The 21,813-nt window shown below is 39.6% G+C and overlaps 1 protein-coding gene across 3 annotated transcripts in view; it reads left to right on the top strand.

Annotated features, from left to right (window-relative positions):
• Positions 1-21,813, top strand: part of PTPRN2 (protein tyrosine phosphatase receptor type N2) — a 1,143,575-nt gene that overhangs the window by 762,539 nt on the left and 359,223 nt on the right. For all 3 annotated transcript variants that reach the window (XM_075062204.1, XM_075062202.1, XM_075062203.1), the window contains one exon: positions 19,411-19,475. In XM_075062204.1, coding sequence (XP_074918305.1) covers positions 19,411-19,475 — 65 coding nt within the window. The remainder of the gene's footprint in view (positions 1-19,410; positions 19,476-21,813) is intronic.

Below are 21,813 nucleotides of genomic sequence, written 5' to 3'. Positions count from 1 at the left end.
GGAATTTGTTTTGTTTTTCTGAATTATCGTAATTGTCTCACCACTTTGTTGGAAACTGCATCGTTTTATACTAAAAGAGACATTGGAAACAAATGAGCTAGTACTTCTGCGATATAATTTTCTACCCATACAGAATATAACCATTTATAAAATGAATTTGTGCCATTTCAGGGAAAACTGTTGTTTTCAGAGTTTAGGCATATTGCTTATTGTTTCTAGTTTTTGTTTTAATTTTATCTTTTTTGTCTGTATTTGACAACAGATGTCTTTAGTTATTCACACTCTGCTTAAGGATCACCATTTTTATGTCATTCCTAGAAAAACCAACCAGCTGTATTTCCTGTTGTGTGACATCATAGTCTTGGCCATCACTGCGATTCCCAAAAGTGCTGCATGACTGGAGAAAGGCCAGAAAAACAAATTTTAGACCCTGATTTGAATTTGTCTAAGTTCCAGTGTTCTGTTTCAGATCCAGCTCTGCTTTACTCCACAATCCTTTGGGGCCTGGTTCACCAGTCCAACAAAGCACTTCTGTGTGTAGTGGGAATGTAATATTTTTTATAAATCCTAGGTGTTCCTGTTTTCCCTATAAGTTCCATGGCTACCTAGTGGGGAAACAAGGCCTACGCCCTGGTCTACACTGGAGGGGGGGTTGTCGATCTAAGTTACACAACTTCAGCTATGTGAATCATGTAGCTGAAGTCGACATACTTAGATCTACTTACCGCAGTGTCTTCACTGCGGTGAGTCGACTGCTGCCACTCCCCCATCGACTCTGCCTGCACCTCTCACCGAGCTGGAGTACAGGAGTTGATGAGAGAGCGCTCAGGGATCAATTTATCACATCTAGACTAGATGCGATAAATCGATCCCTGCTGGATCGATCGCTGCTCACCAATCTGGCCAGTAGTGAAGTCATACCCTAAGTTTGCTTTCAGGAAGGGCTAAGAGTCATGTGTGTGTGTCTCACCGAGGTGTCTCAGCAGACTGAAAGGGTCATTAAAAAGGAGTGACTGAGACTGACCCATAACAATGGAAAATCTGAGAAGACAGTGAAAAGTCCACTCACCAGGACATTAGCACTTAGCAACCAGTGACCCAGAGAGAGGAGGATTTCAATGCCTCTCTGCAGGGAAGTGAGCAGAGACCCCAGCTCAAGAACAAAGGACTGAGATATGTGAGGTGTGTGGGTTAAGAGTTGGCTTTCGGAAGAAGCTTGTTGCTCTCTCACCTGGCAACTGACTAAAGCCGTGTCTACACTAGCAAGCTTATAGCGGCACAGCTGTGCCGCTGTAAGATCACTTGTGTAGCCACTCTATACTGACAGGAGAGAGCTCACCTTTCAACATAATAAAAGTGTTTTCACAAGCGGCGGCAGCTATGTTGGTGGGAGAAGCTCTCCCACCAACATAGCACTGTTCATACTACCACTTATGGTGGCAAAACGTATGTCACTCTGAGGGATGTTTTTTCATACCCCCGAGCAACATACATTTTGCTGATGAAATTGGCGTGGCCTAAGGAAGGAAGTCAGAGAGAGCAACAGAGAACCTGAAAATAGAGTTAATCACAGCTTGGCTGGTGTGCTGAACTGACCAGAGAGGACAATGCTTTACTCTGCATTTTTCTGTTCTAACCTAAGAACTTCCTATGTTGTGCTCCATTTGACTAATAAATCCTACTGTTTTGAAAATGCCGCTCATGGTATGAAGCAGGTGTGATGAAGTCCCAGAGGTTCAGTCTCCAGAGGTGGTGAGGCCATGTGGCCTGCTCTGAAGGAAGAGTTGACCACTTGGGGTCTAGCACATCAAATGGGTTCTTCCAAGAGATTTTTGTAAAGATGGGGGTTTAGCACTGATCCTGTGTATGCATGACAACTTCATCATCTGACAAAGTATTTTGCTGAATTAGAATGGATTTAAGCATATGCTGAAATGCTTTGCTAACTGGAGTCTTGAAGATGTTATTCCTGGGGACAGCAATCCTTCACCTGCAAGTAGTTAAGGTACCCAGTCTATTAGCAAGACTGTGAGCTGGGGGTCAGTGGTAGGGGTGAACCACCATTTCAGAAATGCCACTGTACAGTTACACAACCCATTCATGTAAAGGATTTACATATATATTTCATCTGTTCTGCTGCTTAGTTACCCTCAACAACAAAAAATACATAAGGAATCGAGAATATTTTACATGAATCAGCTGCTGAATCATAATTCAATCATTGAAAAAAAAATGTAGCCTACAAAAGAGAACAAGGTGTTCTGCTAAGACTCAGAGAAGCAAAATGGAAAACTACTAAAAATGTCCTCCATCCCCACAGTGTACTACACAGCAACAGAATGACACCAGGGGAATCCAGATAATAAAAGATTTGTGATGAAATATTAATGAAACCATACTATGGTCTTAACTCCTATAATTTAACACACTCTATGGTATAAATATTTTAGAAATGTGGTAAAATGAAATATTAAGAAGGGGTCAAGGGATGATAATATACATCCTAATTGGCAGAGATGTATACCTCATACTTAATTTTTGTTTATACTTCTGCTCCGCAGCCATCTTAAAAGATTTGTGTGTGCAAGTATGCTTTGTGTATGTTTCTAAAATATAGACACTGATCTATGTATAGATTCATGTGGGGGGGATGTCAGTAAAATATGGGGATCCTAGCATGCATGGATCTCCCTTCTCCTGGATAATGGAAAGGGGTCCTCAGTGACTGTGTAGCAGCATCCCCTTTCCCTCTCAGGGGCACATAATGAGATTCACAAACCATTCCCCTAGAGATTCCCTGCAGCGAAAACACTCAGCTGTATTATCTTTCTGTGCCCTCTATCCACAGTTGGGAGGGGGTACCCCTTAAAGTCTGGTCTCATGCATAGCTACCTGCTATGGAAGCTCTGGCAGTACAGCTGCTTTGGAGCCATGCTGGCAGGAAGCAGTGGCAGGCTGCTGGGGTACAGCTTCTCCACATGGAGGGACTTGGTCTCAGTAGGTATATCTACACTTCACATTTCTTATGGTGGCATGTAGGGTAGAAGTACATGGCTAGTCGTCCCTCACATGGGTATAAATAGCCATGTAGGCGGTGAGGCACTGCTTAGGCAAGTAGAATAAAGATGCGCCTGAACCCTGTGGGTATGTCCCCAGGTATATACTCCACATGGCTTTCTACAGCCCAAGCAATGCCTCCCCATTGGTTCTGCTATTTTTAGCAGCATATTGTCTGGCTGCTGGAGCCTTTCCCCACAGCAGGGAAAGGCTCTGATAGCAGGGGAGGCAGTGGGGAAAGGCTCCAACAGTGGGCAGCTGCTGAAGCCTTTCCACATTGCCTTCACCCCCATCAGAGCTTTCATTAACACATGTGGTGACACACCACAGTGCAGACACAGCTTGCTTTTCACTGTGGCATGTAGCTACACAGACCCTACATGCTGCCAATACCTATGTGCATGTAGACATAGCCTTACTGACCCCCAAGGTGCCACATGATTTTTGGGCATACTCTGCAACCTCCTCCACAAGCGAGAGGGCAAGCTGTGCCTCCCCAGGTGGAACCACTGGAGACAAATCAAGGAAAACGTATTGATCTTTCTTCCCCTTTCAACCTCTCCTATGAGCTTTCCCACATGGGGAGGCAATGGGCCCCTCTGTTTTTGCAGATACTAATGTGTGGTAACTATTGACACTTTAACAGTGCATGTGTGTGTGGAGGATGGATGTGTCAATCTCATCTGTCATATACTGTATGTGGGGGTTATTTGTGTGTTCTAAATAGCATAAACCATATACTTTGACTATCTCACTTGCACTCTGCACATTGATCCCTATTTCACAGGACTCATTGTAATAGTATGAACCTCTTTGCAATTTCAGACACTTTATAAAAAGCAGCCTTCCAGAGAAATATTTCCTCCTTCTCTCCTCTGATGTGGAATTTCCCCCCAAACATAGAGATCTGAAATGCAGAAAACAGTTTTCAACTCTGGACCAGTGACAGCTTCAGATCTGATACCTTGGGTAGAGCTGGCCATTTGCATTCTGTGGGGGGAAAATTTTTTTTTTTAAAGAGTCTACCTGAATCAGGACAAATAGCCAAAATTTTGAACATTTTTGTGGGAAAAAAAAAATCCCTTCCTCCCCCCCAAAATTATTTTGGATCAGTTGAAACATGTTATTTTGATAAATGTTTCATTTTGATTTTGGCCCTTTTAAAAACGTTTTTAATATAAAAGTAAATTTTGAAATTAAAAAGTTACTTCAAAATAGAAAGTCAAAACTTTTCATTCTGAAAACGATGAAACAGGACATTTCAGCATTTATGATTTTTTTCCAATTGTTATAAATGGAATTTCTCCAAAATATACATGATTTCATGAAAAAATTGGTTTTGTGGCATTTTCTGACAGAAAACTTTTGACAAACAATTTCCAACCAATTCTAATCTTGTGACCCAGGAAGGCTTGAAGTGAAAGATTTCTACTAGAAAGGGGAGACTCAAAGCATCCCTTTGGGATATGCAGTCTTGCTTCTAGCCCTGAGATAGCCCCTTTTAAAATATGACAATCAGGAGTGGCGCCAGGGTTTTTGGCGCCCTAGGCGGAGGTCCTTCCGCGCTCCTGGTCGGTGGCAGCAATTCTGCGGCGACGGGGTCCTTCCGTGCCCCAATCTTTGGGGCACTTTGGCGGCGGGTCCCGGAGCGAGTGAAGGACCCGCCACAGAATTGCCGCCAAAGACCCGGAGCGTGGAAGGACCCCCCGCCACCAAATTGCAGCCGAGAGTGGCAAAATGCTGCCCCCTCAAATCCTAGCGCCCTAGACGACTGCCTAGGTCACCTAAATGGAAGCACCGGCCCTGATGACAATCATTTGTGTATAAAATCTACATTAGATACTTTTTAAAGAAATAGTTATACTCTACTTTCTTCCTCTAAGATCAGTATAGTTTGACAGCTTAGGTTTGCAGCTGAAGGAACAGAAAATAACAGTCCTAATACATTATCATAAAAAATATTTTTCAAATATGTGGCATAAATTCTTACTATTGTGGTGCCAAGTTTTTGGAGATTTTTTTGCTCATTTGGGATGTCCTACAGAAAGTATTTGGCTTAGCTACTGAGGAGGAATGATGCCAGCCAAAATTCATGCCAATAAACAAGCTAAAATTGATTGAAACCAAAAGGAGAGCTTTCACTACACCAGCCAGGCAAGAGTGAGAGTTTATCCTTTGCTTCTAGGAGGGCTAGGGAAGCTGCATCCACTCCAATCCCCGCCACCCACCGGATTTTTCCTCTGAGTCCTGCCAAGATGAAGCATTGCAGCTTGTAAAGGGTTAACAGGTCCCAGCTTGTCACATGGCTAGCTGAGGTGGACTAGAAAAGGTAGGGAAAGCTGGGTCAAAGGGGAGGAGGGATATGGCTGTGGGGACAGAAGACTATGCCTTCAACTTCTGTCTGGCTAAAGTTGGGGAAAACCTCTGGAGGTTTGACTGTTTTTGCATAGTGTTTTTGTGACTCTTTGGCAGATAGTAAATGAGTCCTAAGGAAAGGGCTTAAAAAGGACTGAGACTTGGGGCTTTATGTCCATTTCCTGACAGGTGAAACTGCCCACCGGTTTCACACACATAATATGTATAATACACTCAGTCTACACATATGTAGAGCTTTAACCCACCCCACACCTTCCAAATGCCCTCACCCCATATTCACACACAGCATTCTGTTTCCCAGCCTTACATTGCTTTGGCTGTTAGGGCCAAAAATACACACTTGCCCTTCCACTTTTTATATTGCACCTAAAGCAGGACAAACATAGTGATCAGGGCCGGCGCTTCCATTAGGCCACCCTAGGCGGTCACCTAGGGCACCAGAATTCGGGGGGTGGCATTTTGTGCACTCCCCACGGGGCGCACGGGAGCTTCCGGTTCCGCTCCTGTCGTGTCGCCAAAGAAGGACCTTCTGCCAACGTGCCACAGAAAACAGCGGCAGGCAACTGAGCAGCTCAATGACTGCCACTGTCGCCTGCGGCATTTCGGCAGAAGGTCCTTCTTTGGCGGCACAATGGGAGCGGAACCAGAAGCTCCCGCGCGCCCCATGGGGAGCGCACAAAAAGCCGTCCCCCAAATTCTGCCTAGGGTGCCAGAAACCCTGGCGCCGCTCCTGATAGTGTTATAGACAATGTGATAACTGATGTAATATCGAAGAACAGTATCTTGCTGATCTTGTTTGAAACATATTTTCCATTCAATGCTGATTTGAAAGAAATCCATTTTTACTTTAGCAAAATAACCTCTCAAGTCTTCATTAAGGGGGGATTATGAAAAATATTTAGTTGCTATGGGAAACAATGGGCAGGCTAGCCTAACTCATGTTCACTTTCACCAGAAGGCTTTATTGCAAGTCTTGTTACTAGTGTCATTGTCGGTAATAAATATTTTCATTTTCTTCCGCGGGCATGGCAAATAGATTTTGTTAGTGAGTGACCCTTGTGCATTAACTGTATTGTTCGTGATTTAGTGAACCAGTCAGCTGAAATATTACTAATGTTTTCACAACTCAGTCTGATTCCAGTTGTGCCATGAAGATGACATTAAGTATACTTGCAGATGAATAACAAATAAGGTGGCTTATACATGTGTTTTGGATCGATACAGAAATGAACCTAGAGGTCACGGTTTTATTGGCAGCGGGGATGGGATATTGAGGAAATGACTGAAACAAAATGATAACTTGTTTATTTTTATTTACTAAAAATAACAATGGTTGGGCTTGTAGAGAATTAGTGCACCCTGAATTCACACTTCTGCCAGTTCAGATGTGCAAAGATTTCAAGTCTGCACTTAGAAAACAATAAGAATAATTCATACCCTTTAAGCTTCTTACGTGCTAAGTCTCAGAGCAGTGCAAACAAACAAATACTAGAAAACAGAGCAGAATAAACACTAAGCTTAAGTGATTAAGAGAAGACCAGCATATATATTACTACTATCACCATCCAAGGGTCTTAAAGCGCTTTACAATTTTAGGGCCAGGTTCTGTCACAATTTACCTAAAGTAGCACGCCACCCAAGTTGAGAATCCTTGAGAGGAGGAAGGTATCACTTCCTATGAGTAAGGATGGCAGAACTTAGGTGGTAGCTTTACAACACCCTGGAGAGATGTTATTGTGTCTTTGGCTTTCTGCAGTACAAAAACAATATGAAGAAACCACACTGGTACAAACAGATTCCAAATAACTGGTTTGCTGGATGAACACAAACATGGAAGCTACATGCTTCCTGCCCACCCCCCCTCCACACAGAAAGGATGTGGACAAATTGGAGAGAGTCGAGTGGAGGGTAATGAAAATGATCAGGGGGCTGGGGCACATGACTTATGAAGAGAGGCTGAGGGAACTGGGCTTGTTTAGTCTGCAGAAGAGAAGAATAAGGGGGGATTTGATAGCAGCCTTCAACTACTTGAAGGGGGGTTCCAAAGAGGATGGAGTTATGCTGTTCTCAGTGGTGGCAGACGACAGAACAAGGAGCAATGGTCTCTAGTTGCAGCTGGGGAGGTCTAGGTTGGATATTAGGAAACACTGTTTCACTAGGAGGGTGGTGAAGCACTGGAATGGGTTACTTAGGGAGGTGGTGAAATCTCCATGCCCCTGTCTGGGATGATTTAATTGGTGTTGGTGTTCCTTTGAGCAGGGGGTTGGACTAGATGACCTCCTGAGGTCTCTTCCAACCCTAATCTTCTGTGATTCTATTCTGTGATTCCTCTGGTTGGTTTCTGGAAGCTTCTAAAACTGAACACAGAAATAAACATTACACAGTTAAATATTGTTCCCATTTTTGAGGTGAGGCAATAAGAGATTGTGATTTATCCAAGGTCATACACAAAGTCTTTGACAGATCCAGGAATAGAACACAGGCCTTCTGATTTACAAGCTTGTGCCTTAATCAGAAGACCATTCTTTATCCCCTGAATGAGACCACCACATCCCAAAAAGGTGATTCAGCACAGATAATGAGGAATTGAAATGAAATATATATCAACAGAAAACATTCAACTGAAAACAAAAAACAGATAAGCTGCTCTGGAACATATGATAAACTCTGCAAGGCTGATTAGCTGCTATTACTGCTAAGTGCCTAGTCGCTGTAGCATTTTAATCACTAGAAATACAAAGTTAAAGCAATCTGTTTAAATCTTAACTATAGATAAAATAAACAAATTAAAAACAGTTAAAGCATATTATATTGCTATGCCAAAACTTTAAAAACAAACAAACAAACCCTGTGACCTTATGCTCATTTTATGGAATGTCAGTTTTCCTGGTACATTTTAGGTCAGGGGATGAAGTATTCCAAACACTTAGAATAGCTGGAAATGGCAGAGATGGTACCATCTTTTACCTTTTGGTCTCTTGGGAACAAGTCATATCTCCTAATAAAAAAGGTTAATATGGAATGCAGCATGTTTAATGCTAAGCTACTTAGGATTCAATATCTGTAGGTCTTCAGATATTACAATTAAAATCTTAAATTTGATCTGTGATCCAAGAAGCAACCCATGAAACAACTGGAAGACTGTCTGTTATCCCCAACACTCATGCTGATGTATTTTTTGCCAGTTTCAGACTCAAAATAATTATTAAAATTTGCATGCTGCATTGAAAATGATTAATTTTTTTTCATTAAAGTGAAATTTGATGAGAACTGAAGGTGGGGTGGACATTTCTTCAACTTTTTTTCCATTTCCTGCTAGTACTAAATCAATTGGGTATAGCTTTACCTATGGCATTTTCCTGACTTTCTGAGCTCTAAACAGTGCAACTTTAATGTTTTCTTTAAAATTGTCAATTAAATTTCTTGTAGGTTTTTTTCAAAGATAAAAGATAGGAAAAGAGATACATAATTTGGTACATAATCCACTATTCCATGCAATGACCTCCACACAAAGAGGCAAGAATTTCTACACAGATCTGCATTATTCTCTAAATGTTGTAAAACATTCTCATTGACTTCAAATATTCAATATATATTTGAGTAAGCAGTTAAATAGCCAAACATGCATCACATTGCTCTCTGCCTTTGCTCAGAACATGCATGACTGATATTAAAAATATAATTAAAATTGTTAAAAATCTTCTATACATTCTTTAAGTGTAATTTTCAAATTCTCATAACTCAGCCAAATCAAAACGAGTTTTCACAGGAACACTTAATTGGTTTTCCAAGAGAAGGATATTTACCAGTTTTTAGCTTTGTACTCCCAGTCTTTTGCTGCTGGGGTGTTCAAAAGATATTGGAAGAAAATGTTGATAATGGGGAAAATCGGTTGGTTGGTTGACTCTCCTTTTTTTCCAAAACAAATTAACTAGTTTTGCTCACACTTTAAAAAATAAAACCCTGCTCAGACAGAGACAATGGCTGGAAAATTTACCCCTAATTAGTGACATTGTCTGCAATAACTGAAAACTGATGGTTAGAATGTAAATACTCATGTAACCCAAACTACAGAAGCTTTTTATATATCTCTGTGTGTACGTAGAGAATACATGATGTTTTGGTTTCAGAGACGTTAGACAGAATGAACTTGGCATTACACATGAGTAGTAAAGTCATGGTGACTTATTCAGGTCATCCCAAACAAGTCCTATAAAATCTTCAAATAAAACCATCCTATATTCTATATGTGCCATGTGTCTATTACATAAAGTCTATTTTAGCAATGTTTAGAGGATTTTTTTAAGAGGATTGGACCATTTTTTGTGTCCATCTATCTGCAAAGCCAACTGTATTCATCACCATTGAGTCTAACTGAACAGAATCCAGCGGGAGATGAAAATTATAGTTAATACATTTAAACTCCTCTAATCTATCTAATCTAAAATAACTTTTTAAAAATAACAATGTGTTTGTATTTCAAAGGGATAGCTAAAGCAATTATTTTTAAATGAATAGAAATAAATAAATAAATACATGCAGTTACATACCTGAGATTATAGTTGTTAACAATGTAAAGAGACAGCTCTGTAGGTTCCTGAGATATCAGAATTTTACTGGTCCAGAACTGAATAGTATCTGTCCTGCACCTTAGATTAGGGGAATTTGGGGGGGAAATTCCATATAAGGTTGGGAGAAAACTTTTTTTGATTTAAAATATATCTGGGATCTGTTTCCAGATACTCAGTTACAGCCAATTTCTGCTTTTATAGATACCTGTGCACTAGTACCGATCTCACGGGGGGTTGTGTACATGAAACTAAACTTAATTAGATGTTTAGTGAAACTAGTGGAAAGTTTCTTTATTGTAGACCTGTAGCCCTGGCTGTAGTATGTCTTGTATTGAGGACTGTGAGAAGCCAAGGTACCAGTTGTATTAAGAGCAGCAACAGTGGATTAAACTTCACCTTTCTCCTGTCAGTTTGATTGGCTATAGTAGGTTTTACAGCATGTGTATACTGAAAATTGTGGAAGATGCAAGCTATATTTTAAGTTTCTCAAGGCAACAAGGAGTGGTGGGAAAAAATCACCCGAACATATTGGATGCGCAAAACGTTGATATAAAAATTAATTTAATGCAAGTGAGATTGAAACAATATCTAACTAAAACCATATGAAAAATCACTTGAAAAGTAGATTTTGCATAATATTTACCAGGCTATCACTAGTATTACCACCTGGCTTAACTTCCATGCAACCATTTCCATTTCAGGTCTGCCTGCCAGTTAGCCAGACATTACACAAGAGACAACAGAATAGAAAGATCTCGCTTATTCACCCAGTTATGATGGAAAACAAAGAGTTAAAACAGCTTTTGCTTGTAACTTGTAGACTCATGTTTGAAAAATCAATGTTTAGGTTTTGGGATGAGGAAGCATTTCAGCTTTGTGCCTGACCGTTTGAGTCACTTGTTTTTCATTTGAAGCTGGAACACAAAGGATGTTCATTTTGTGACTTTTATTTATTTATTTATTTATTTGCGTCCTGGAGTTTGAAGATTGGAACAGCAGTAAAGCAAAGAGCATCTATGCTTGAGATTACCCTGGCAGTGACCAGGTACAACTCACAAAGCTGCTGCTTAGAATTTAAGCCTTACCTCAAACAAGTTTGTGGCAAGGAAGTGGGATAAAATATGCAGTATCATTAAAAATAGGTTTATGAATATGGACTAGGCCTGCTGTGTTTGTAAGAGATGGTAAACTCAAAAGTACATGTATCTCTATGCAGAATTCCTCTGGGTCACCCTGATGACTGGTACTTGAACCCTGCATGAAGATTACAAGGTAATTACTACTGAGTAACAGTGGCAGGTGCATCTTATTAGCTCCAGAGATGACATAAGAGAAGCCTCTCTCTCATTCTCTGAGGCAAAGAGAAATAGAGGCTAGGACAGAAGAGGAACAGACACACTTGAAAAGAAAGCTTTGCCTGTGTTTGTTACTGTTGTAGCTAAATTACCAATGAAACCAAAACCCAGCAGTGGTGTATGTTTGGACTTTATCTTGAATGTATCTATTTTGTATGGTCCTTGCTGGGAATGCCACTTGCTTGTAGTATTTTTCAAATAAGAATTAGAGTAAGGGATGAAGGGTGCAAGGCTTCACCCAAAGAACCCTTAATAGAATGATGTCATATTTTCACTTTCTGTGCGCCAAAGATTTGTTTCCAGATTGATTCCCTTATTATTTGAACTTGGTGGTAGTACTGCATAAACCCATTGGGCTATATGTAGTATTGAGCCAGTTTATATTATACTAGAAACGCCCTGTGCATGTGCTCATGCACACATGCATGCCTGTGTGCATTTATATCTGTGTGTTATATATCATATGTGAAATATGTGGTGCTGCGGTGTGGAATAAAGATTTTGTCAGCATGAGTTTGGGTTTGGCACTTAGTAATGAGTGATGAAATCTACAATGAGTCTCCGTAAAACCTGTAGGGTAAATCACACTCCTGTATTATGTATCTACTGCATATATCACAAAGAAATGTTTTAGAGATTTAGAATAATTTAATGAAAATATTTTTCATATGCTTTTGCATGTAAAGCCAGATGCTTTAGATAACAGTAGGCTAAGCGTACAGGATTCAAAGGAAACCTTAAACCCCTATAAAATACGTTTTTGGTATCTAAAAATGACAGTTTCAGAGCTGGAAACTCCTGGAGTCTCACAATATTTGGTGTTTGCTCCAGGAAGCCCAACTTTCTCGAAGATACGTTTTAGCCAAAAACAAGTTATGATTTAGTCAAACACAAGCTCACCACAGGAGTGACCAGGTGAAATTTAATAGCCCGTGATTTACAGGAGGTATACTAGATGACATAATGGACCTTTCTGGCCTTAAATTGTATGAATTTATGAATCACATGAAAACCACCATTTGTTTTTATTAAAAGTATGTCTCTAGCCCTCATGCTGTAGAAAAAAAACTTCAAAATGTGGACCCTAAAGGCTCTAACTCTGTAAGTGGGTAGATACCCTAATAAGATATTTTTCCTCTCATTGGTCTAAATCTGTTCCTTAACTGTAAGTTGACTTTTTTTTTTAGAGAAAAGACATCAAAATACTTAAGTTCTTCCTGTGACAGTTGATTTCTCAAAGCTCTACCTCATTCACAAGATGCAGGAACCACTCTGTGAAATTCTATGGCCTGCCGGGCAGCCCCCTCCATTCTTTCCCCCACCCCCCGTGCGTTATTTTGGAAGTCAGACTGGATGGTTATAAGCGTCTCTTCTGTCCTTAAAATCTATTCATCACGCTTTATGCATAACTTGAGTTCTGTCTTAAGGAAGATTTGGAGTTTGTTAGTGGTCTCACAAAATCAGAGACTATATTGAAAATAAAAAAAGAAATGAAAAATTCGCTAGCCCATCAAAAAAGAGAAACACAGCTCCACCAGGGTAACCCACCCAGGCAAAAGCCAGAGGAAAAAGCACCTTGTGCTATATGACAACAAATTTCAGCTTTGTCAAATAGCAACAGGGAATGAATTCCTGAGAATGCCCTCATTTAGGGTCCAGGGAAATGTTCAGATTTAGGGGGAAAGACCTCAGTACATAGAAGCTATTAGAATAGTGGGTTGGCAGAGGGTGCTCTGGTAGGTACCATATATAGATCTTAAACAAAGCAGAATGAATCCAACCTTGAATTGCACGCACAAGCAAATTATCAATCTGTACAGACACTTGTGAGAACACCTAGCTCTAACTGTGTATATATCATTCTGTGTATCACTTGCTATTGTGCTGTCTAAGGACCTGATCCAAAATTCACTGAAGTCAAAAGGAATCTGTTTACTTAATGAGATTTGGATCAGACCCTGAAACCGCTGTGTGCCTCAGTTACCCATATGTACATTCAGAATAATGAACTCAATTCTGCCGTTTTACTCACTTGAATAGCCCCATTGATTTCAGTCACAGGATTACTGGCTTTTACAATGCAAACAAGATTTATCCAGACAACGTGTACCACAGGGATGTTGTGAGGATTGCTTAATATTTGTAAAGCACTTTCAGATCCTCAGATGAAAGGAATGGTACCATATAAATGCCAAGCATTATTTAGTCCAGCAGAGGAAAAAGAGAGAAATAAACCCCTAACATATCAGCTTCTTCTGGGAAGTAAAGGCCCAGAGGGAGCTGAAATGTCAAGGATTTTTTTCCTCTGTCCCTTTTTTCTTCTAGACTAAATGGTGTGAATGCCACTGCAGTCTTAGTAAATACATCTCCTGTGCTAAAGCAGGCTACCTCTGAGAATCTTTTAATTCTTTTTGACAGGTGGGGAGATGCCCACATATTATAATATGATTCCCCTGGAAACACTGTTTATAATGAAACACTGTTGGGCAGGGGGTGTGACTAAGCAACACTACAGACACCTGCTTGGACTTATCTGGCAAAATGAAAATAAATACATTCTCAGGCTCTCATTTCATGGGGCCAGGTTGTGATATGTGGATGGAGGGGTTTTCCACAGATGCTTCAAAAGGAGGCTTGTGTGCTCCAACAACATTGTCCTCTCCAGTCCTAGGCCCTGTGAAGAGCTTTCTACACAGCCTGGGTCCAAGCTGGGCATACAAGGAAAGGAGTAGAGATGGGGCAGGAGGGGATGGGGCTGGCTCAGATGGGTGCACGTGTTCTTCCCTTGCAGCCAGTGAACGTCTCCTGAAAAGTGAAAGCAGTCCTAGGCTGTATCCCTTTGTGTGGATCCTCCTTCCTTCCTTTCCTTTCTCCTTCCCAAGGAGACACCAGAGTGCGGTGCCACTGAAACTATGTTGCCAAGATGCTGCTGGGAATGAGGTGCTGGATGCCAAAGTCACTTCAGGGGCTCTGTATGGGTGGCCCTCACCTCCCACAGATCCCCTGTCAGATTTAGCAATGCTGTTTTCCTTGGGAAAGGGACAGACGGTGGCCCACTCAAAGGAATGATGCAGGGGAATATCCCTATGGATCTGCTTCCCTCACAAAAATTCCGTTCCCAGGGACATAGTGGGAGAACCAGAAAGTGCTTTGGCCATGTCGGTGACACGCTACTTGCTAAGACTCACTGTATGTCCTATGTAGTAAGTATACCTGAACCATCTACCTCCCAACTCCTCCCCATCACAAATGTGCTATGCAAATTACGGAGACCTACATAGCTTACATCTCATACACTCCCGTAGAATCTAAGGCTGGCCATGCCTATGATAAACTATAAAATATGTTTGCCACTGAAGAATTCCTGACTGTATCGGTGAGAGATGACCTATACTAAGAGGAATAAATTATACTGTTCAAAGTGCATCAGACTTCCCTTCAGGTTACCAAGGTCTAGAAACAGTGACAATCTCTACCTTTAAACACTCAGTAACACTCTCATTGTGCTCTCTAATAGAGCAAAGCCATTAAGTTGTCCCCATTGTAATTTAGATCAGAGAAGAGACTTGCACAGATTTTTTCAGGTTAAAATAACCAGTATATAGAAAGTAGGCAAAATTATTCCACTGTAGCTACGTACTTAATTATATGGAATACTGCATAAATTGTCAAGTGCAAAGAATTATTCTGATAAATTAAAATACTAATTAAATAGGCTATTGCAGAATTTTGAGAACATTATAGGGTTCCGCTTCTTCAGGTAATTTGCATATCCTTCATCTAGTGAATTTAATTTTAAAGGACTTCTTTTTTGTGTTTGGAAACCCTTTTTGTCTCAGTAGAAGATTAAAAAAGGGATTTATAGCTTGCTCACTGACTTTTTTTATAGCAGTTTCCACTCGTACCTTTCTATTGATGAGTGTGTCACACCTCTGTTACAATTTTAGGAATTTTAAAAATTGGCCATAAAAATAACATCATTAGAATGTGAAATATAGGGCGTTGGCTGTAGCTATTTCTTTCCTTTTTAAAAAAGAAAATTACAAAAATAAATATCTACCAATACGTATATAACATGGAAATAAAAGAAAAGTTAGATTGTGCTGATTTTAGATGTCATTTAATGCTTCTAAAATGTCAAGTGTCAGATTTTCAAAGGATTCTCAATGTGCTTTGAAATATCTGGGCTCAGTTTTCCATCCCTGTTTTCAGATGCCCTGTCCTCTGTGTTTAAAAATTTTGGTTAAACATTTACACATCTAAGGGCCAACATTTTCAAACTTGCATACCTAAAATTAGGTACCAAAATACATATTTTGGCATTTAAATAAGTGGTCGGATTTCTTCAGTGGGGCGGCAAGCTCAGCAGCTGCCACTGACTTCAGTGGAATTTGTCAACAGCTCTGAAAATCAAGTCACTTTTATTTAGGTGCCTAAATATGGCACCAAACTTTAGGTGTTTATATCTGAAAACGTTGGCCTGAATTTTTAAAAATATTGAGGAATATAAATAATAAAACAAGAACAACTTTGCAAATATTGTAATATGCTTAGAACCTACACAATACTTTTCATATTAAAAATGTTTTAATAAACACCAACTATAATTGAGCATTACCTTTTTACGTGTGTGTGTGTGTGTGTATGTGTGTGTAAAAGGTAAATTCACTATTTTCTTAGGTTAATTGTAGTGTGAATTCTCATAAACCCAAGGTTTTGGTCATTCAAAAGCTCTTCTGAATTCAGATTGCTTTAAAGGCTTGATTCTGAATTATTTGTGTACCCAAAATTCTGATGAACTTTCATGGGTGCATAAAGGCTGCAGGATGAGGATTTAGGTATCTTTCTATCTGATGGCATGGACAAATGCAGTTTACATTCACAACTCCAAGGGATTTTTTGCGGGGGAGGGGGCATTTGGTTGCTAAACTCCTAAGAAATAGATAATCGTGTGTCTAAAAATTTAGGCATGGGAAAATTAAACTTAAAGAGCACCTTGATTTTTAGCCATTGGAAAACCCATTGTTGATGTGGGTTCATGCATACTGAGCATATAATACCTAGTTTCCAAACTTTGCACTAGCTTCCTGTTCACTTCTAGGTTCAAATCAAGATGTTATAGATAATCTATAACACACTAGATAGCCTGGGGCCCCTCTGTTTCCAAGACTACCTCTCCTTTTGTGCCCCACTGTAGGATTTGAAGTCAGCTGGATTGAAGTCACTCCTATAAGTGTCGAGAACTGAACATCAGGAGGTTCTGCTGAGGGCCCTCTCCTGCATTCTGTCAAAGCCTGAGTTTGGCAACTTTCAAGATGAGATTTAATCAGGACTTTCAAGGGTTGCTAGTTTTCTAACTAAACAAAACTGAACACTCTTGCTCCGCCCCTTCTCTGAGGCCCCTCCCCCTCTCCCTCACTCTCCCTCAGCCTCACTCACTTGCTCATTTTCATCAGGCTGGAGAGAGTCCCTTTTTGACCAGGTGTTCCAGTTGAAAACTGGACACCTGGCAACTCTAGTAGGTTTCAGTTTTGGCAGGGGTTATTGAGTTGAATGGCGATAACATCAGAGCTATTCTTTGTGTTTTGGCCTATATCAACAGGCAGTTATGCTGTAAAGGTGTTTTTTAAGTATGCTTTATTTAAAGTAAAATAATTTCAGTGATAGTGAGGCTGTGGAAGAAGATAACAAAAATCACTAAATTACCTCCTGGCTGAATCCATTGTAATAAATACAGCAGGCCCAACATTTTCTTATTAAGTGTAGAGGCCATACAGAACCATGTGAGATTTTTTTGTTTTGTTTTGTTTTCACATGTACTGCATTTACTTGGTTTCTGCTATATTGTGTCGTCTTATTTATCATGTACAAACAGTAAACTACAAAGCATACTGCTAGACGTTATGTTTCTCCGACTCAGCCTGTGGAGTTTTCTGTTTTTATAAAGCTTCTTCTCAATTATTGTATTTGGCATAAAAATGCTTTGAATGCGCATGCTATAAATGAATGTGTAGGTGGGAGGCAGCATGGTGCAGGAGAACGAACACAAGGCTGGAAATTGAAGGTTGATTACAATGATTGATTAAGTGATTTATTTAGATTTATACAATAAACCGTAGGCACCCTTGAAATAACTCAAGGCTACAAGAAAATTAATACCCAAATGTAACTACTGTGTAGCAGTTCAGTTCAATATAACTGACTACCCACAAACCCAGCAAGTCAAAAACTCAAATTCCCGTCCCCCTCAAGCAGTTCCTCACCCTACATATATATTTGCAAAACTGCATTGCTAATGTGATGTTTCAAGTATGACTGCAAACACATGCTAGGTGACCACTTACCTGTCCATGTGCATATGGAAATACCTTAGTGGCAAGCATATCAATGTGCGCAGGCCTGCAGTTTGAAAATCAGGCTTAAAAAGTCTAAAATCCTAAATGTGGCTCAAGCACTGATCCTCTGCACAGCAGTGGGCAAGTCCCTGCCTGTCTCTGCCTCAAGTTTCCCTCTGGGGAAAGTAGAGATAACAATATTTGCTTAACTAACTCCCTCTGGCATGGTGAGGGTAAACATATTAATGTGGCTACAGCATTTTGAATACGTAAAGCATTAAACAGTAAACAGCAATATTTAATCTAATGTATTTAATTTTTTTGCATTTTAGGTCCCAGTCCGGCAAATAGTGTATTTAAGTGCTTTTCTAGATAGGGATTTTAACTGGGACCATCACCTTGGGAGGTACCCTATATAAAAAATAAAGCCAATAGTTATGTACATCCAAAAGATGGACCTAGATCTCCTCTCTATTTTAATCTATGAATAAAGTCCTGACCTTGTTGAAGTCAATGGCAAAACTCCCACTGATTTCAGTAGGATCAGGATTTCACCACATGTTCTTAACTGGAATTAGCTGAAGACTTAATTCTTCATTCCTTGGACACAAACAACGGCTACTGGAATCAATAGAAATGATGCATACACAGGAAACGAAGATGAGCTCTAAAGGCCTGATTCAAGGCCACTGAAATCAGCGGGAGTCTCATCTGACTTGCACTTTGGATCTGGCCCTGAACGAATAAAGTCACTAAACATTGCCCGTGAAAATAGTCTGCTGTAATGCCGTACTTTGTAACTACAGCACGTAAATGTTCTTTTCTGAAAGGGGTGACTGTTTTAGATACTCCCTTCATTATGTCTATCTGGGTTTACTATACTGAGACAGACTTATTTGATTTGCTTCAGTGACTTATTTGGTTTTGTCCTTGATTTTTTTTGTTTGTTTATTTTCAATGCCTGCTGTTTGGAAAGTGTTAAATGGGAAAATCTAAGTTAAATACTGGCTTAGTTCATTTAAAGGGGAGGTTCACAGATTGTGGGACAATTTAGTGAGTTACCTTATCTGCAAAGCAGGGGTAATTTGTTATAAAGTTATTCACACCTGTGCGATATAAATATTGTAGTAATAAAATATTGCTCACAATTACAGGGGTGTTTTGGGACCAGGAGAAGATTAGGGCCTTCTGATGTGACAGGAAAGGGAAGTCAAGAATTTATCATAAGGGAAGGGGCTGAACTAGGGGAAAAAGTCTGTCTTGGGCAAAGGGGCTAGAAGGAAGTGTGTTTAAAAAGACAAGATTGAATTCGCCTCATGTGACATCCTTGAATGTCTTTTTTGGAGTGGGTGGATTCCAAAGATTTGATTGGTCCAGGCTCAATTTAATTTAGTTCCATCCCCATTGTAGAGTTGAGTATGATTTATTTATATTGTGCCCTTCCATCACTCTGAAACTAAAGGAGGTGTAGTATATTGAAGTAAACACATCTGGTTTTGCTCTTTCTCTTTTAGATAATAATGAAAGATTAATGACACAAAGGCTCAATAATAGTGTTGCTATGAGTGAAACATATACCACAAATAAATAAGATAAACAGGAATTCTATTGAATTTGTTGGGAAGGGAGAAAAAAGCTTGATTATATAGTGAATGCTGCAGACTCATCAAAGTCCCAGCTTTTCCTTAACTCTCTGTATCTTAATTTTTCTAACAGATGTCAACAAATACAAGCTTGAAAAAGCTACTGGGCTGAAGATTCTGCAGACTGGCTTAGGGGAGGTAAGTGACTTGGGGGCATTTTTTACTCTAAAGAACATTTTAATTGTTCATTTATGAAATCCTAGAGCTCATGGATATATATGAACTACCAGTGCTAATAATGTTGAGGGCCTTTTTATGATACAGCTGCATCTGTCAAAGTACAATCTGCTGCATGCATAGTGCCATACCCCACGGAGAATAAAGCACCAAACTTATGTGTAAAGCTCAGCAGCCATTAAGAAATGCACTTCCTCGCTTTGTTGTATATGAGGTACAAAATCCCCAAAGATGATCAAGGCAATTCAAGTGTCTTATTATCCCCCCGGTTTCAGTGGAGTACAATCTCATCTAGATCAATTAAAATCTAAATTTTGGGTAAAGTGTCTTTAGATGGAAAGGTGAACCTATCTGTGAATGACTTGCTTCTTTTCAGTGCATTTTTTGATGTAATTTGAAATATAAATAAAATATTTCTGTTCCATTATGGTGATTTGAAGCAAAAACTCTATTAAGGATTTTATCATTTATTAATTAAGATGATGCTCTCCGCTAAGAATCTTGTATGAACTGCAGGTGAATAGTAATTTGGTGCTAATTTTATGTACATAAAGGGATTTATTTTTCTTTTATAATTCAGTAATTTTGCTAGTGGAAAATGTTCATAGGTCTGGACAGATGTTTGTTTCTTGTGTTTATATTAATCTTGGTGTTAAGAATAATTAACCACAAATTGGTAACATTGAAGTAGATTAACTATTTGAATCATTCTGAATTTCCGGTGTTTCTTCTTCTTTGACGGTTCATGACTAATGGCCCATTCTGCAAAGTTTAAGCACATGAGTAACTTTATGCACTTAAGTAAAGGCTTGGGCCCTAAAGTGCTGCCAGTTCTAAGAACTACTGAGTACCCACAGCTTCAGTTGGTTTATGGCTATAAAGATCTGATCCTGCAAACAGGCCAGATCTTTGGCTAGTGTAAGTCAGCATAGCTCCATTGGTGCTATGCTGAGGATCCTGATCCAGGTGTACATAACTCTACATGTTACTAGTCCCCTGACGTCACTGGGACTACTCGTGTTAGTAAAGTTATATCTGTACTTCAAGGGTTGGAGCCTCTGTGTATGATCCAAAGACCGTTGAAGTCAATGGAAAGACTCCCATTGACTTCAGTGGGTTTGCGATCAGGCTGTCAGTGTGGAGCTTTTTTGAGAGTCTGAATTTTATATTTATCTGCTATAATTTGGCAGTCAATTTAGTCAATTCCTATTTTCAGCATTATTTTCAGAATTTAGCACTTCACTTAAATAGTCAATATATGTTGTGCCAGAGAAGAGCTTCATAGAAAGTGAGCAATGTGCTAGAAGGTATCTGATTTGGAGCTAAATGGACAGAATGTGAAGGATAAATTAAAGGAATATCTGGTAGAAACTTTTCCCACAAAGAATAGGTTGGCATAACAGATATGATTGATTGATTGATGTTTCCTCAATGCCTTTTAAACTCTGATTTAGACGAATGAAACATTTGAAAGTTAACAGCATTCTGTAACATAATGCATTTTAGCGGCAATTAGCAGAAAGAAATAAACCCAAGTGAAGCATGAATCCAAGATTCAAATATATCCTAGGTTATTAGTAAGGTATAGTGACCAGCAGGAAAAATAACCAAGCTGTTTGGCACATTAAGATGACAGATGAAACTCTTGATTCTACTGCCTATATATTTTGTTAGATGTGAGCTCATAAAATGTCTCTCTCAGTTCTGTGCTTTCTCCCATCTATGTCTTATCAGTTATGATTATGTATATATAAAATAAATTTCTGCACAATCGCACCTACATGAAAAAGAACAGAGCTCTATGATTAAGCCTTTTATTTGTTGAATCAGGATCAAATTCAGTTTTGGCCAGGTTAAAACCAACTACACTAATCCAGTTTAATTGTTCAGTTTCAGGTAATCGTTGTGCTTACTATAGTTAAGCCAGATAAAAGGGACAGCTATAACCAAATTGAAAGATACTTTTGTTGGATCAGGAGTTCTTCTTAGGCAAATTGTGGATATAGTAGTTAGACGTTACGGTAACTGTAAATCATTTAGCCAAGATGTCCAAATCAGAAGGACTCAGAATAAACACCCTGATTTTTTAAATGAGAAATGACCTTTTTTGTCTTTCCATGAGTCAGATTCATGACACAAGTGCTTCCACCCCACCATCAACCTCAGCCTGGACCAATCTACACAGGAGGTCCTCTTTCTAGACACCACGGTGCAAATAACTGATGGTCACATTAACACCACCCTATATCGAAAACCTACCGACCGCTATGCCTACCTTCATGCCTCCAGTTTCCATCCT

Source organism: Chelonoidis abingdonii, chromosome 2, assembly GCF_003597395.2.
Source record: "Chelonoidis abingdonii isolate Lonesome George chromosome 2, CheloAbing_2.0, whole genome shotgun sequence".
NCBI classification, from domain to species: Eukaryota; Metazoa; Chordata; order Testudines; family Testudinidae; genus Chelonoidis; species Chelonoidis abingdonii.
Note: the sequence above shows the minus strand (reverse complement) of the source record. Positions and strands in the feature narration are given on the sequence as shown.